The sequence below is a fragment of the Falco rusticolus genome, chromosome 6 (assembly GCF_015220075.1).
Source record: "Falco rusticolus isolate bFalRus1 chromosome 6, bFalRus1.pri, whole genome shotgun sequence".
Taxonomy (NCBI): domain Eukaryota; kingdom Metazoa; phylum Chordata; class Aves; order Falconiformes; family Falconidae; genus Falco; species Falco rusticolus.
In genome coordinates this window covers 26370359-26388631 of record NC_051192.1, presented here as the reverse complement: position 1 = coordinate 26388631, position 18273 = coordinate 26370359, and the positions used below count along the sequence as shown (strand labels likewise).

Sequence of the window (18273 nt, the reverse complement as noted above, 5' to 3'; positions counted from 1 at the left end):
TCTTCCTAGCCTAGTGTATCCTAGAATCCATCTTTTTTTTTTTTCTCAAGAGTGTTATCTATCCCTTTAACAGATCTTTCAGATGTGAAAGTACTGTTGCATCAAGTTCACAATGAGAAAGTGTATCTTCTATGGTAAGTAACTTGTCCAAGGTCACACATGAAGTCTCCGTAGATGGAAATTGAACTCTTGTCTCTTTGATTCTAGGCTAGGTATTACTTCAGTATGTGCCTAGTTATACAGAGATTTCTAATTTTAAATTACAGAGGGAAAACCCAGCCTTTCTCCCTCTAAGGCTCTTCACATCAAGGGTGAAGGAACAGGCTAGTTATGAGTCACAGGTGCTCATTTTCCTAGTGGATAAGCTTTCTTTTATTATTTTTTTTTTTTCTTTTCACGAGAGTAGAGGTTTTACATGTTATAAGGAACAGTTACGGACTGAAGAATTACAAATAACCAAACACACTATTTGGAGTCAAAAAAATGTAATTAAAAATATTTTTTTTTTCTGTCCCATTCACCAATGTTACTGAAATCAGTGTCTTCTCACATGCCAGAGAAAAACTGAAAGCCTTGACACAAATATCAAATATTATATATGAAATGTGGCTTTTGGGCTCTGTTCTTGATTTTGTTTTGATGATATCTTGCAGCTGCAAGACCTTATTTCATTATTCTTGTTTCTCTAGTATCCAGTATTTATGACTACAGTGCATGTAGTCCTCCCTTTCTTCTTGCCTCCTGGGAAAAAGTTGACTTGATTCAGCACTCTGGGAAAAGGTTGAGAGTTTCATTTAATCACTAAAGAAGTGATATTAATACAATGTTACTACTAAAGAATTCTTTGACATTAAAAGATTAAAATCTTAAGGTTTTGAATGACACAGCAAATGTTTTCAGAGGAAAAGACCTTTCCAAGTTTTTCTAGGGAAGGGATTTGTCTTCATCAAAGTATTGCCGAACTTGTATGAGTCCATGTATGTGACTCATTTGCTTTCTGTGAGAGGTAAAGAATGGTGACTTTAATTTCATAGGCTATATCAGCACTTTAAAGTTGTGCCTATCTAGCAGAGTACAGTAAGCACTCCTGTTGCTACTTGATGTTGTTCTCTGAAGCCTGTTCATGGAGAAAGAGTGAGATTGTCTGTGGTATGGTGACTTCTATTATGGAAAAGTATTTTGAAATTGGGTTCTAACATTTATCCCATCTATAAATTTTCGTTTTTTACAATTGTTTTTCTAACAAGATTGTTACTTTTCCTGTTCTCTGTAGTCCTCTTTGTTCAGTTTGTTTGTCAAATTGTTTTAGTCTGGATGGTTTAACAGTTATTTGAAAATACCTGTTATCTTTTAAAGGTGGTAGTGTTGTGTCTTTTGGTTTCTAATGACTTTGCTTTACTATTGCTGTTAAAGGAAGAAAATCCCTTATGACTGTCCAGCCTTTCCTGTATCCTGCAGTGACACACTGGATGTGTTCACATGCATTCTTCTGCTAATACTGTCTGTGTTTAATTAGTCCTGCCACTTTACAAAAACACACTTAAAGTACTTTTAATAGATGGCAAGTGTATAAGAAGCCTGTTGTCTTCAGTCTTCTGCATCTTTTTTTAATCTTCAGCCAGAATTTGCCTAAAATCTTGGGATTTTGCCCTGTATTTAAGTGCTGCTGGATTCTTTTTACTCCCACTCCACTGTATTTTGCAGTGCTCTGGGAGAAATAGATCATAGTCCAGCAATTAAAATAACGGTTTTAGGGAGAGCTTTAACAAAACTGGTTGTTGATTTACATGCAGGGAGTGGGCTCCAGTTAGTTGTCCCCCAAGGCTCTGCTTAGCTTCTTGTAATGGGATCAGCTTGTTCTGTGAAAGAAATATCACAGCAAAATGTGTATGTAGACCAGCACTGAACTGTTCTCTGATTTAGCTTAATTTTTGAAAACTAGGTTTAGTTTTTGTTTTCTGATTGCTAAATGAGATGATACCTATTCAAAATGTTTCCAGTATTGATTTCAGTTTGTGAAGTTTCTGTAATCAGTTCCTAAATTAAGTATTACAAGATAGGAGCTAAACGGCTTTGAGTATAATTTATAAAATGTTACTAAAACTGTATCACAACTGTAGGACATGCTCTCATTCATCATTAGAAATCTCAGATGCAGGTGTTTTATATTTTAGTATCATCCTGTCTAATGCAAAAACAGTAATGAGGCTGAAACTCCCCTGAGCTGCAGAGTCAGGCTCTTATTATTACCGTACAAATCTTGCATTCTTGTCTGTGGTGGTACAAAACCAGGTCTGTAGAGCTTTGCCTGTAGCCTTGTGATTAGGTCAGTCTGATGTGAACACGTTGGATTTGGCTGTTCATAGGTAAGACAGATCCTAGAACCTAGTGTGTGATTTCTTTGGGGTGCCTTTAACTCAGTCTTGACTTACAGACTCAGTAGGTTCCAGTGTACTTTAATATTCTAGGCTATAAACTGCATTGCTTTAGGATCATCTACATGTTCTGTTTAGACAGTTCTCCCATGAGGGTGGAAGTCATCTGGAGGAGGTAACTGGAGGCAGCATCTGCACAAGCTCTCCCCTTGCTGTAATACGAGCCAGCAGATAGTTATGGATGTGGAATTGTATCCAGAACAGATGGAGTTCCGTCTTCTCCTCCTCCAGTATATACACGGATTTTTCTGCACTAGCTGTGGTGAATCCTTAGGTGTTCCTTGTCTAACCTGTTTGCATACTTTATTCCTGAACTGGACAATACAGTAGTACCTTATTAATAATTTTCAGATTTTTATTTTTTACAATAATTTGTCCAATTTGATCTCAGTGGAAAGAAATTTTAGAAGTTTAAAGCAAAATCAGTTTTTTCAAATGGTGAAAAAGCACTTCTCTGCGGACACTTTAATAATCCTCAGGTTCTCTAGCTTGTTGTATTGTGAAATCAGGTGTTCATATGCTTTGGCAGGGGGAGGTGGACCAAATGACCTCCAGAGGTCCCTTCCAACATCAACCATTCTGTGATTCTGTGTAGACACCATCTCAGTTTTACCTGTATTAGCTCATCCTATATGGCTGAGCATTCTGGTGGTCAGTAGAGGTCAGTTCTTGCATCTTCTTGAGTAGTTGTTGAACAACTTTGCATTCCTTTACCGTATTGGTTTCAGTTGTCTTCTAATTCTTTCGAAGTTTCCTGTCTTAGGGTTACTACAGGTTTTTTTCTTCTAATTTTTTAATTGATACAGTAGCTCAAGGATTACGCTTGGTATGTGTTCCTAATAGTAATGCATATGGCAACCATCTTTAAAAAAAAAAAAAAAAAACAAAACAAAAAAAAAAAACAAACAAACAAAAAAAAAAACCCACCAGCAGGTTGGCTTTCTTAGTCTCTCTCTTGGGGGTTTCCAGTACACAAAAACTATATTTGGTTTTAATACTTTGGTAACATTTATGCCATTTGCTTTTGTAAGTATGGGTTTGGGGAATGGGCTCACTTTCTTCACTGTCTGAAAATACTGCATTTATATTATTTTTGAAATACTGATTCATTATTATTATGGCTGTTTATCTATATTGCCATTTAGTTTGCAGTTTCTTCTTTTCAGAGAAGATAGCCAGTTTGCTAGTTGAGTGTCTCATAATATCTCAAGGTTTTGTGTATTGCCTCTTTTCTGTGTTGTAGCAGCACTTTCTGCGTTCCTTCGTTCACCACTTCAGCCTGAAAAAGACTTGTGAATAAACCTGAGCTTTACTTCTAGATTTCTGTATGTTTACACAGCAGCAATCTTGAGTCATACACTGGAATGCTTGATCTGTGACCTGCAAATAATTCAGCCAGTGCAGACCCCATTCTTTAAGGGAGCATGGGCCAGAGAAATTGTTGGGGCAGCAGCTTCCTCCTGGCTGATAACATGATCACCGCCAGTCCTAGCATTTATGTACACATTATGTTAATTTGTTAATGGAGACATCATATGTACCGCTTGGGTACAGAATGGTTGCGATGCATGTGCACAGTAGGTCCATGATGAGGCCACAGCATGAAATGTTTAAGTGGCCTGTCCCATCTGAAAACTCTGCGAATCACTTCCAGGTGTCCAGTTCTGCATCAGGAAATCTTGAGGACAGCGATCATATAAACCATATGGCTTTTCTGCAGAATCTGCTGTCAAGCACCACTTCCATTGATTCTACAGATGTAAAGAAACCGATAAATAGATGTAAAAATAACATTTGCTGGTCACTGTAAGCAGTTGCTGCTGTTCTAGCAGTACAAATTTGCTTCTGTCTCTAACTCTGAAAAGAAACATAAGATTGACACATTTAAAGCATAAAACTTCTTAACCTTATCCCAAGCCAAGTTTGTAATTTATATTAAATGATGAGTTTGTGTGGTCTGAGATCCTCAGTGAGTAGAGCTGTTTTCTCCTTGTTGGCTTGATTGGAAAGAATCCACTAGAACTTGTAATGCTTAGTGCAAACCATGGTTGCTGTCACTGGAGTCAGCTTCAGACTCAACACCATGATGTTTGGTGCAGTTTGATGCTTTTGTTTAAACGATGGAAGCAAATGACTCTGTTCTTAACACTAGCAGAGTAAGACTTGTAGTAATATGGATTGTAAATAAAAATAGTACTATGACCAAATATTGCGGTAAATGAGTCAGTACTAACAAGGATCAGAGTACTTGTATAAACCCATGTAACTTGACAACTGCTGGCCTGATAGGAGACTTGGAGCAGCAATGGTTTGTTTGCTTTCTTGGCAGAATCAAAAATGAAAAGCAGCTCAGTGTGTATGTTTTCTAAGATCTCCCTGGAGTTAGGTGGTAATTTTGCTTTTTGGTCACTTGAAAGCTATAGTGTTCTTCACTATAGTGAAGTTCATGGGGTTTTGCCCATAAAGGGGAGTGCAGGGGAAGGAGGCAAAAGAAAATAGAAAGAAGCTTTCTTTGTAAATGTTCTCTTTTTTTATTCAACAATAAAATGCCATTTCAGTTCAGCATGAACTGTTAAATACCTGCAGTAGAAATGGATATATTGCTTTTTAAATTTGAGTAATGAGGTGCTAGCTATGAAAGCATTATTATCGAATTGTCTTGCATCACTGGAAAGGAACGTGAATTTAAGTACAGTAAGTTTAGACTGTCTCCCTGTTCTGTTTATTCTGGTGCTTTGCAGTTTGTTTTTTGGGGGAACGTAAATTAACTGTAATTCAGAAAAGCTGGGCAACCATTAAAACAAAGGTGTTTTTTTTTTTAAAGTTATCAAAAAGAAAAAAGTTCATAGCTAATACATGTTTAAAAAAAGGTGCAGAACTGATTTTTGACTGAGAAGCTGTAGGTAGCAAACACCTGAATTTATAAAATTCATGGGGGATAGACCTGTGTATTTGCCAGAAATTCTTGGTCTGTAACTCCAGTATCCATTATCAAATTTAGTTTGGAGTGGGTTGGTTGGTTCACTTGTTCTTTTAAAAGCTTCAGGAGGCATTCTGGCAAATTACATACATGAATAAATTTGAATTTCTTCCTGAACATAATCCTGACATGTATTTGAAAAACAAAACAAACATAATTTGAAAATCAAGCAAACAAAAAAACCCCACACCACCATATCCAAATCCACACATCCACTGTCCCCTCCAACTCAAGAGAAAAAAAAACAACCACAAACCATCCAAAATCCCATATCCCACCCCCCCAAAAAAATGAATAGAAGAACTGAGGAGATTTAGACAACTATGAATCTATTGTTAATTACATGGCAGAGGGAGCAATCCTTTATTTCCAAATTAAGTCTTAAGTACAACACTCAGATTTGTTGGCGATCAGTATCGAAAATAAATGGTCTGCTACTACTGCACAGATCAATACTCTCTCAGTTCACATGCTACTACTAATCAATGAATTCTCTCATGTTAGGGGGGAAAAGGTTTTCCTGCCATATAAAGCTGTTACTGTCCTTTATTTTGCCATTTAAAAAAACCCCTCTAGTTCATAGTTTCTCTTTCTTTAGTTTCCCCTTTTTCATAGTGTATTATTATTTGAAATACATAATACAGAAATGTCTTCTCCTGAAATAGTTTAAAAGCATGGGCAGAATTTATCACAGATGATGGCCTCAACATTATGCATGAGTATATATAGGTTGTATTTAAATATTGCTGTAGAGATTTGATAGGGTGACTTACAAGAAGAATGAAATTCACCTTGGAAAATGGACTTGTACTAACATCCTTTGAGCGGCTTCTTTCACTTCTAGACATTACATGAAGGTCTGTTAAATATTTGAAGAAAGAGCAACACATTTGATCTTACCCCCAGTAAAAAAAATGCGGTGGTGTTTATGGTATTCAGAGGCATGCATGTCACAGGTGTAAAAATTTGTAAACAGTCCTGATTCTGAAGCTCTGTTCTTCCTGCACTTCAGTGGACTTAGAGCTGTCTTCACTGGGTGGGGTGCACTGATTGGGTATGAATTAGTGTAAATAGTTCAGGTAAGGTCCTGTCTGCTGAGAAATAATGTCAGTTTGAAAGAATAGACTTTTGGAAGTCTTTTTGTTGGTCTTGTGGACCAGTGCAGTTGTACTGCCTCTTTCCCTGTAATATTTATCGCCTGACTGGTGAAAGCACTGCCTTTAGATACTGTTTTGCTATCTTTATACAGGGGAGTTATCCAAACAAAATGCAGTATCGTAGAATATCTCTAGTTGGAAGGGACCCGTAAGGGTCATCAAGTCCAACTCCCTACTCCTTGCAGGACTACCTAAAACTAAACTGTATGACTATGAGCCTTGTCCAGACACTCCTCAAACTCTGACAGGCTTGGTGCTGTGACTGCTTCCGTTTGCCTGTTGTTATGGTGTCGTGGGGCTTAATCAGCAATGTGTGCTAGCAGTATTTTCCTGTGAAACTTTTTCACTGACCAGCAAGAAGTCATGAATGATTCTGGGGGCTGAAAGGATGGTAGGCAGGACCTGATGTTAGTTTCAGTAGCTAATGCATACTCTGTTGTATTCCATGAGGAAAAAAACAGAGAAGACTCATTGCAGTTGAGATTAGCCCTCAGAAAAACATGGTAGGTTTGGGAAAACCTGGTCTGCATCTCTGTACTGTCTTGTCTAAAGCAGAAGCTCAAGCTGTGGTCTAGCACAATGGTTTTTGTGATGCGTTGTTTCATTCTGCTGTTACTGCAGACTCACGAAAGCTCATGCTGAGAAGCAAGCACGTTGTTAGAAGGCTAGAGATCTGCATATCCAATAGAGACCTCTTGGGAATCCACAGATCTAAAACGTTGAAAATCACCTGGTTTTTTTCCATATACCAACTTAAGTCTTAGTTGTGTGCTCATTCTAGTGAGAAATGGGAAGAACTTTGATACTCCAAAATTTTCACTAAGGCTGAGAAGCTCAGCATGCAAAATTATTCTCAGAGAGGTGTTGGGGCTCTTGCTGTATTGAATGATTATACTGAACTCTGAAGCAAGTGGAAAAATACTGAAGAAATAAGACGAGGTTACGGCCAGAACAGTGGGATGAAGAAAAAGGAGCAAATTGCAGATGTTTGCTCAAAAGCAAGGCCAACGGGACGTGATAAGAGGAGCTGGGAAACCGCAGAAAGGAGCCTACGTGCCAGAGAAAGCAGAAACAGAAATCTTCCCAGTAAACAATTGTTAACCAATCATATTATTATACGCTTGCAAAATAGCCAACCACATTATTGCACGCTTATAGAATGCCTTATAAAAGTCTACCTGGTTTGTACAATAAACGGATCAGATCTTGAACAAAGAAAACCATTAGTGGGAAATTCTGCTGTTATACAGGTGTAATCCTGTGTACGTCATGTAACCACATCTGTTCTGTATTGCTTTTGTCAATGAAACAAATGTGAGAGCTGCTCTAAGTTGGTACATTATTGTTTGAAATACACCTGAACCCGTTTCATAAATTTATCCTGTTCCTGCAGAACCTGAAAATAACGTAAAAAAAATAAATAATCAAACCTAGGGACTGTTTGGAAGAAGGAAAAGATGTAGCCATTAGAAAATAAATGTTTACCTTTTCTTTTTAGGTCAGAAGACTTGTCTCCACTTACATGGTATCTTTCCTTACCTCTATGTACCATATGATGGTTTCGGACAGCATCCAGAATACTATCTTCGTCAAGTGGCATTCAGCATTGACAGAGCACTTAATGTGGCTTTAGGCAATCCGTCTTCTAATATTCAACATGTTTTTAAAGTGTCATTAGTATCTGGAATGTAAGTATGACCTCTTAGGATTTTTGGTTATTTGTTTTGCAATGTTTTTGCAGTTGTACTACATAGAAGCACTTAACATGGACTTGGGTGACTGCAGTGCTTCTTCTTTCCCACTTGCTTTGACTTTAACATAATCAACAGATTTTCCCCAATCTAGTTCTCTCAGCAGTGCAGACCGTGAAGTGCAGGCTCTTAACCAATAGTTTACTTACCGGTCAAACTGACTGTTTTATTTTGTGTAGCTTTCTATTACTGCTGGAACTATATGCTGTTACTGAATGGTAACATTTTATGGATTCTCTTAATCAATTTTTATTTATCTTGCATAACTAAGGACTGAAAAATGTGTCAAATCATAGTGAATAATAGGAAGCGGTCCTAGAGGAACACAGTTAGTCTATACATGCATTGAATTTCTCATCTTCAAAACAATGTAAATGCTAATTTTCAGTACTATGCAGCACTATCTTCTATCAAAAGTGCATGAAAAAACCACATGTTCATTCTATTAAGTTTAGGAAGATAATTCTTCTGTTCCCAGCCACTTCTAGTGGTATCTTATAGATAGTGCTAGTAAAGTGGCTGCAATAACTTCTTTTCATTTTTAATCGGAACTTTCTGATGTCTTTTTGCAGTAACAAGGAAGGTAACACCCAAATTTCTTATTTTTGTTCTTTTTGTGAAGAACTATGTGAATTGCAGTATAGCTGTTCCTCTCAACAGTGAGAGCTGGGCAGGGTGAACTGCTGAAGACAATCTTTCCTGGAATCAGTGAGAAAACATAGAGACTAGGAGAACCTGCCTTTTTCACCTCTCGTGCCTTAGAGCTTCAAAGCAGTCATTACTGAAAGTCAGATGCTCAGTGCCTTAAAGAAGCATAGAAAAGTGTGTTTCATGGTATTTTGTTTGCTTGCCCAAGAGGGTAATGGGAAGCACCTAACAGAAAATGTAATTTATCTTCATCTTTACCTGTGTAGACAGACATGTTTATGTAGTTACACAAATCTGTTTTCTTCTGTTCTGACCTGAGTCAGATTATGTGCATAGATATTATAGTGTCTCTGTGGTAAGAAACCAATATATTTCATTACATCTTGGAGATTATTTTATCTCTTCTCTTCTGCATTAGCAGGGAAATTGTTATGTAATAAAGGTGTTTGCAAAACCTTTATATTTCTAATGTAAGATTTCTGTTGTGTTAACTTCCAAACATAGTGAAGGTCCAAGAATAAAAACGGTGACATTCACTGTCCTTGTGAAGTTGAAGTAGGTGTTTGTAACTAACCTTGGAAGTGTTGTAAATCTTGCTCTCCCTGCTGCCATGTTGATGTGAGCATGGATCACTTGCCATGCAAGTGATGACTTTTTTTAAAGTAACTTTTCATTTACATGCCTACAGCACATTGAGTCATCATAACTCACTGTATAGAACCTGTCGTTAGATTCATACTATCTCTGTAAGAGATTGATTTGTGATAAAGATCTGATCTTCACCTTTCCTGTTCTCTTAACAGCTTAAAGTTTGTTGTTTCAACTTAGCTCAGTTTTACCTTCATAAACGTTTTTTTTAATAGTTAATTCTAGCTTTTGGAGATATTAAATGTGTGCATATTTAACCATATTTAGAATCACAGTATTAATGCTGTAGTTGTGCAGTTCTGCTGAGTTGGCATTTAAGTCTGAAATCCCTCTTACTACTCTATTTATTTTTTTTTTACTTAGCAGGTAAGCATCACAGTTGCATTTTTAATAATATTTTTGATAAAGAGATTGTATTTTATTTTGTAGAGGTAACATTTAAATGTATGCTTTCCTGAATTTCTGTTGACTTTGGTTGTGATTACTGCAAACTGTAGACTTCTTTCATTCATCCAATGTGTTGAATTATGGCCTGTTTCCTTAACATGCTGTTTTACAAGCCTGTTAGATTAGATTAGAATTATAGATGCTGAAAAGTCAGTAATTCAGTCAAGTAATACCAGAATTAGTGCTGCCTGTTCAACCTCAGTTTAGTCTTGACATATTCATTATGGTATGTATTCTTTAATTGCATTCTCAAATCCTATTTTCTTCAGGATTCATGCCTCATTTAGTGCACAAGATGATTAGTAATCACTGAGAAGGGGCAGATATTCACTCCTTTAAGCTGTTCTCATTGTTCAGTTATTTACGTTACACAGCCAGTATTTACTCATTTACACCTGATCTGTAGAATTCATGTCCTTAAGGACTTCATTACAGCGTTTATCAGAAAGACCAAGCGCTGTTTTCGAAGCAGTCCAACACTAATAAATTATGATGGTGAGCCATCAGTGTGTTTACATGTGGAGAAAGTGAGAAACTATGTTAAGCTGGCAAGTGCCTTCTAATGTAATTTTTTAAAAGATATTTTGATATGCATAGGGTCTTTTATATTTATAAAGTAACATAGTGCTCCCTTTGTCCTGACATGGGAATTTCCATTCTGCTGGATATGCAGTTTATCTTGTAATTTCCCCTCCCTGGATTTTAATACTCTTTATAGTAAAATGTGGTTGAATAAATGCCACAGCATAACTGGCTAGCTTCTTGCTTTTACTTCTTCTCCAGGCCTTTTTATGGTTACCATGAAAAGGAGAGACAGTTTATGAAGATTTATCTTTACAATCCTGCAATGGTAAAAAGGTAAGGATGCGGTGATATGAAGTTCTGGCTGATTTCCTTAAATGTTGAATTAAAAAGTCAATTTTGAAGCAAGATACACCTAGATCTTAACAAAATAAAAGCAACAAAGTTATTGTCCAAATTTTTCAAAACACATAAAAGTATTACTAATTCTAAGCATACCAATAATCTTCTTAAAGCAGTAGCATGTTAGGAAAGCAAGACAAAATATAATTGCCTTTAGTAGTCTTGTATTAACTGTAATTCTTGAACACTTGAACAAATTTGCATCAGGTTACTTTTCCTGTAACTCTTAAGGAAAACAGTGTAGTACTCTCATATATTACGAAGTAGATTTTGCTAGTTTTTAAATTCTAGCACCCATTAAAATTCAAAATATACTTGGAAAACTGGATAGTTTTTGTTATTAGACAGTTTCTCTATTTCTCAATAGGGTAATGTTCTGTTAAATGAAAGTGCAGCTGATCTCAATCTTCCTGTCACACTAGTTGCAGTAAATTCAGGAATAAATAAGGAGGAATTATTTCTCAAGCATAAACTGAAATCCCTTGAGTGTGTAGTATTACCTGTCATAACCTATTTTTAAAGCTCTGCTATATGATCCTAAGATAGGATTGTCTGGGTTTTGTTCTAGACTAGTAAAATTTTGCATTATTTTAAATTTCTATCTTAAGGTAATCTATGTGCATGTATGACATGACAGTTCTTTCAGACTCCTCATGTTTGAATTACTTCTGTCCAAATAAGGACTGTAATTGCACTTAAATTATTTTCTTAATTTTTCTGTATAAAACTTTATTTTTTGAACCCAATTTAGTGCACTTAGATATGTTTAGTGCTTTTCTTTGATTTACAGATATATCCTGTTATTTTGAGATTTATGACACCAATTTGTAATTATCCAAATACCTGCAGTTATTTTTAAATGTGTGGATGTTTAAAAGAACAGGTTTGTCATGCTCCTAGGGAGGTATTAAAACGCAGCTTCTGTGTGTATACAGTATGCAACTTCAAATTCACGTAGGACATCATATATATATATATATTTATATATATATATAAAGGAGAACCAGAGAGACTTTCAAAGTTATTACTGCTGATAGGTCCATAGCTGCCACAGTTACTCTGTAGAAAGATTTCCATGGACTATAGTGTCTTTGGATCAGTTGGAGTACATGGTATGATGTTTTTTCAGGGGTGGGTGGGTTTTCTTTGGGTTTAGTTTTGGGTTTTTTCTTTTAAGCTGGAGGATTCACAGCTCATTTGTAATTAACACTCAAATATTGAATCATTATTAGCAGAAATAATTTTTGTGGGTTTGTTATTGTGAAAACAAAATTCTTGAGTTAAAAATCCAACTAAGGCAAAATTTAAGAAGTGTAAGTATTTTATAATTTGATAAAATCAAATATCAATATTGTTGTCCTGGAATATTTTTTTGTTTATATCCTAATTTGTCTTTATTTTTAGAGTATGTGAGCTTCTTCAAGGTGGAGCCATAATGAACAAACCATACCAGCCTCATGAAGCCCACATTCCCTACCTCCTTCAACTCTTTATAGACTACAACTTATATGGAATGAATTTAATAAACCTGGCTGCTGTGAAATTCAGAAAGGCAAGGAGAAAAAGTAAGGTGTTTATTTCTTAAGACCAAATAATTATTTTGAAGGCTAAAAATACCATTTTGAACAAAACATCACTAGCTGTCAGATTTTTGCCGCAGTTTGTGGCTGAATGGGTACGATGTGTTGCTTCCATATAGTTTGCTTTCTACGTCAAAAGAAAGTCTGCATGTAGCTTTCTATCATGTTTCCTTTTTGTGCCTGTGCATTTGGATTGAGCGAGAGTCTGCTTCCTGAAATGAGATGCTATATATCAAGAAACACATGTTCTGTCAGCAGTGCAGCTGTAACCATTTTCACAAGATGACCACACCTCTTTTCAAATCAGAAGATTTAAAATAGTTGATATTTAGTTGAAAAATCTATAGTTGAAAAATCTACGTGAAAGATGGCATGTTAATACTGTTGCTTTGGGTTTTTTTTTTAATTTTGGTTTTGATCGCTGTATCACTTGTAATTTTCTTTGATGCGATAGTGTCTTTACAAAATTATGGCTAATTGTTATGCTCTGCTAACAAATAATGTTTTTAATTAAAATGCTTGTGTTTGTACTAAGGTCATATGTTCTAAGGTGAAATTTGAAATATTAATGTCTCAGCAAAGGAGAATTTTAAATTTTCATTTTAAAAAGTTACTTTGACATTTTAAATGTACACACATAAAAATGAAGTTTGGCAAGAACATCCATAAAATTATCTAAATGCTTCAGTATGAAGGGGAGATAACAGTAGGAAAACCATAATGTCTTTGGTACTTAATATTTAGAAAAATAAGTATAGTTTGCCTAAATCATAATTGTTCTTACAGCTAAAGCAAGAATTGAAAAGAATGGTAAAGTATCTTTCTGTAAAGGCAGCAAGTAAGAATCATGCTGACTTTAATTTTGTCCCATTATTTTTATGCATGTATATTCAGACAGCAATCATCGAATCATTTAGGTTGGTAAAGACCCTTGAGATCATCAAGTCCAACCGTTAACCCAGGACTGTCAAGTTTATCACTAAACTGTTGCTAAATAATTAGTGCATGGTGTTTCATAACTGATTCTCATCTAAAGAAAAACACTTTTCATACGCAACAATAGGCCACACTTGCTGCTGTCAAAACTTCAGGAAGACAAAAGCTCAGCCATGGACAGAGGCCAATCCTTGCACAGCAGCCCTTAGAAGTGCCATCCATCCCTTCTAGGCTCAGACCTGTTGGAGTGGTGTAGAAGGCACAGCCTCTGCTTACGATTGACGCACTTACCTGCCTGTTCCACATATTCTATGTCTAGGGGGTATGCATTCATTTTAGTCAAGTGTAGTTTGTGTCATGCAGGGCAGGCTTACCATTGTTTCTTAGGTGGAGGTAAAGGTCTTTGCCTAAACATATGCAGCAAACGCTTTCCTTTCCTCACAGGTGACAACATAAAAATTGGTGTGGCAAGGAATAAAAAATTCAGTAATAGATCTGTTCCTAAACGGAAGTGAGCAGCCTCAGGAGCCTGTTTCCAGTGGTGTTTTTCTCACTGAGATAAGTAGACTGTTTTGAAGGCTGAGAGTTCAGCAGGCAAATTTGTAGTAGCAGGAAAGCTGCCTTCATCAGCCTGTATCCAGAAGATGTAATTCTTTTTTTCAAGTTCTTCTGTTTATGGACAGCGAGGAAGAAGGCTGCAAATTCATTCCTGTTTTGTATGCCACTGAAATGATTACAGAACTTTTATTTTCAGTAGTTCAATCTTTTTCTGTAACATGACTCTGAAAGACCTTGATGTGTCACTGCTACTGTCTTTAAAGACATGCCATGTCAAGAAAAGGGGAAGATAAGTGTCCTTAAATCTATCCCTGTGAGTAACTTTAAGTGAAGAAACAGACTGATACAGGAATATGAGCCTCAATTTTTAGAAGTATTTGAAAGTGGGGATCATAGGGAATAAGAGAAGGGGTAATGCACTGAAAGTATTCTGGTATGGTATTTGAAAGCCATATGATTTTTGAAAATACATACTATTACTTCACCAGTTGGCATATAATCTTGCATAGCTGTTGTAATGTATTTTCCTTTACAATATACAACTGTTCAGTCCTGTTTTGTCAACTTAGAATACAAGTTACAGATGAAAAATAACAAGATGTTTCCATAGTCAGCTTCCATTTTAATATGGAGAATTAGCTGATATGCCACACAGTAAAAACATGACTGTGTTTCTTCCTGGACTAGCCCTGCCAAGAAGCAAGCAGTCACTTTTGGACAGCACAGACACTAAGCTGTGCTAGCTTTGAGCTGGGTCTGTGCAAATGGGATCAGATATTTTGTATTGTCTTTCTGGAATCGCCTCCTTAGGCATGGCGGTTCATAGACCATCTTGATGCAGGGGTGGCTAAAAGTGAGGTAGCTCCTGCCTAAATACAATCATCATGTCTTTTCACCACACCGGAGTGCCACGTTTCCCATGCAAGTTTAGTGTCTGCATGCTGTGTTAGTGCGCCTGGGAGTCTGATGTAGGGGGCAGGGTTTGTAGAAACTAGTCTGGGTGCAGTAAAGTTGGATTGAAACACAATTAATTAAGCCTGCTGAATTTCTGTTGCTTCTGTTCGTAGTTTCTAAGGCACTTTTTGCGTGGTGTTTCCCAGTTGCTTCTGTACTATTGAGGGCTTTCTGCTACATGTGATACTCCCTATTCCTGCTATTCCAAGCGGTAGAATTCACATTGGCAAGACTCTGTTATGAGATTTACTGTAAAATTATAGAATAAAAATACACGTTCTAATAAATATTTATTTATTTATTGAAGGCACCTGACAATTGAATTGTTCAATTACTGTTTGCTGTTGCTGAAAGGTAAACATAATACAGGAAACCCTACTAGTGTGTGACACCAACATAGCTGAGAAAATTAAAGGCTCAAGCTGGTCTTTCACATAGAAGCAAGAGACTGAGTAATTTTCAAGGTCATCTGCCATTCTACCTCCCCCCAACTCCGCTCCTGGGCTTTTTTTTTTCTTGTGCAACATCCTGTGTATATTGTCTTTCCTTCCTCTGAGGAGTGAAGGTTCAGGAAGAGACCACAAGGGAGGTAGTAAATCTTCAGATGGGACTTCTCCAGCATGACTTCGGAGCACGCTTCCTTAAACTGAGACTCCTGAGCAAACTTAAAATGGTGTTTTCTTGATTTGTAGGTCAGACATCTGCCTTCATTGCAGGTTTGCACACACTGTTGTTGCTGCTGTATCTGGAATATATTGTGTATTCTTTCAGCTCACAGATAAGAAAGAGGAAAAGTGTGAAGTAGAATTTAGTGGGTTTTTTAGCTTCTAATTTCTATTAAGATCTGACCTGAGGACCCAGACACCTGGGAATTCTGAAGTTTGCATCAGACTCTGCATGATTTATTTTGAGACTTGCACAAATAGGAAAAGACTGAATTTAGGTTAAGATCTGACTAGAACACAGCAAGTGTAATTCTAATGTTAGTGTGTTGAGAATATATTTTTATATGTATCTATATGTTAGAAAGAAAGTTAAATCAGTTAAAATGATAGCATAGTTACTTTTTGAAGATGATGTGCGGTGCCATTCTTCAGAACCATTTGGACTGGTAGTATTAAATAATAAATGCAATTACATAATGATATGTGTAGGAAAATATTGCTGCATAAATGAAATAATTTCTCATTCTGTTTTTCTTTCTAGGTGATATATCAGGTGTCAATAAAAGTCATAGAATTCATTTGCCAGGAAATTCAAACAGCGTATCTTTCATTGAATGGGAAGAAGATGAAATACCAAGGTCAGCATGCCAAATCTTTTTTTGTACGCTGTATTTTCTTATATACATCAACTTGTATATACTACAGAGTTTCAGTCTTGCATTTAAAAGACCCTTACATGGTTTATATGCTAAAAAAAAAAAAAGTGCTGATGTAATACAGATTGTTACTTAGTTTCTCTGTATAGTTTTGGTTATCTTGACACTTTGTGGTATATGATTGTAAAAATCTAATTGGGATATAACACTAGGAAAATAAATGGCAAATTCATCTTTGTGGGTTTTGGAAGATACATTTCTAGCTAATGACTTCTGATGCAAAGCTGAGGAGGCTTAATAATTATAGACAATACTTACATATCAGTTCACAGATTCTGTTTTTGTAATCACCCTTAACTAACATGAATAGTGTGCTGTCAGAGTATTCCAATTCGTCCATTTCAAATAGTAACTACTTAAGTATCTCAGCTTAGAATTTTCATGTCAGTCTCCCATGTCTTCCTTTTTTCTAGACATTTCCTAGTCTACAGCTTGTAATTTGTAATAGCTCTACTTTTGTAAGCAAAGGAGTATATCTGGGGTGTTGGGATTTGTGGGGCCCAGGGAAGGGAGAGAGACAGTATCTGGTGCTACTTCAATTTACATAGTTTACCCATAGCAAGTTCAATCTTTCAGCTACTTTCTAATGTTTGACAGGTCCTGTAATTACTCTGTCATCTAGTAGTCTTCTCAGTCTTTGGATAGTTCCTGTCATTCTTCTCTGAATATTTTATCAGTCTTAATACGCCACACTACTTGCTAGCATTACACACTGGGAGCATTCACTTCCCCAGTAGTGCCTTAAACCATACTTCAGATTTTTCTAGTGTGCAAAAACTTGAGCCTGTGCAAGGTAGCATCTGGTTTTCTGATTCTACTATTCCTGCTTTAAGGAGGTTGTGAAACAACATTCAGCTGGTGGTTGTATTGTGATTTTACTTGTGATCTGTTTATATCCAGTTGTCCCTGGGCTATTTCTTCTCCTTTTTGGCTGCATACTTCGTTCATAGTCCTTTTCAACCTTTATTTGGCTCAGTTATTCAAGCCAAGTTACTTAACCTTTGGGGGTTTGGAACAGAGAAGTTAGACCAGAGTTGTCTGATGTTGCTTTACACAGGCCTGGGGAAGGCAGATAAAGAGAAAGCAGAATAGCACATCCTGGCTATCAAACCCAGAGAGGGATGAGCCCAGCATAGCGGGAGCCAAGGCACTCATCCTCATGGCTGTGCCCACAAGCCTTCTTTTCTCCTCCTTTCATATATTGTGTATATAGCCAGGGGTGCAGGACCTCACCTGTGCCAGTCCTTCTCCAGCTCTCATGCATGATCCAGCAGTGGGATGTTAGCAGTCACGGGGCAAATACCAAGCTTGTCTATTGCCCTAGCATTCATTCTCTGTACTTTGGCAGTAGGAGTTTCTTTCTTGAATGTAAAGCTGGAACACTACATAGCATACCAAATTCTCTGTAGCACCATATGCAATGATACTCGTAGTTCTCTCCCTGATACACTTCAGTCTCATTTACCGTGTCACTTTGACTTATAAACATTTTAGTATGTATTAGTACAAGATGTTTCTTCTCTTCTCTTTTTTTTTTTTTTTTTCCAAGTGATAATCTTCCATTTGGATTCCTTTTTAAGTTCATACAGGGTCACACATCCCATTTTTGTATTTTATCCTGTTTCTATTCTTTTACTAGTAAGTCAATCCTGTTCTCGTTTTATAATACTATGATCTGGTTATGTATCCAGTATGTCTACCAGTTTGCCTGATCAGCATATTTCATTAGTACACTCCTGCATTTCCTGCCAACAATAGTAATGAGATGTGAAGTAAACTCAGTCCCAGAAACTGGCTATATTCAGTTCTAAATATGTTCTAAATATATTCTAAATATATTGTATATTTATATATATTCTATAAATATAATATAT

At 36.5% G+C, this 18273-nt stretch overlaps 1 protein-coding gene across 1 annotated transcript in view; it reads left to right on the top strand.

Moving 5' to 3' along the window:
- REV3L (REV3 like, DNA directed polymerase zeta catalytic subunit) overlaps positions 1-18273 on the top strand; it is a 125065-nt gene that overhangs the window by 39657 nt on the left and 67135 nt on the right. The window contains exons 2-5 of the mRNA XM_037391313.1: positions 8071-8260; positions 10850-10924; positions 12395-12555; positions 16225-16321. Of these exons, the coding sequence (XP_037247210.1) occupies positions 8071-8260; positions 10850-10924; positions 12395-12555; positions 16225-16321 (523 nt within the window). The remainder of the gene's footprint in view (positions 1-8070; positions 8261-10849; positions 10925-12394; positions 12556-16224; positions 16322-18273) is intronic.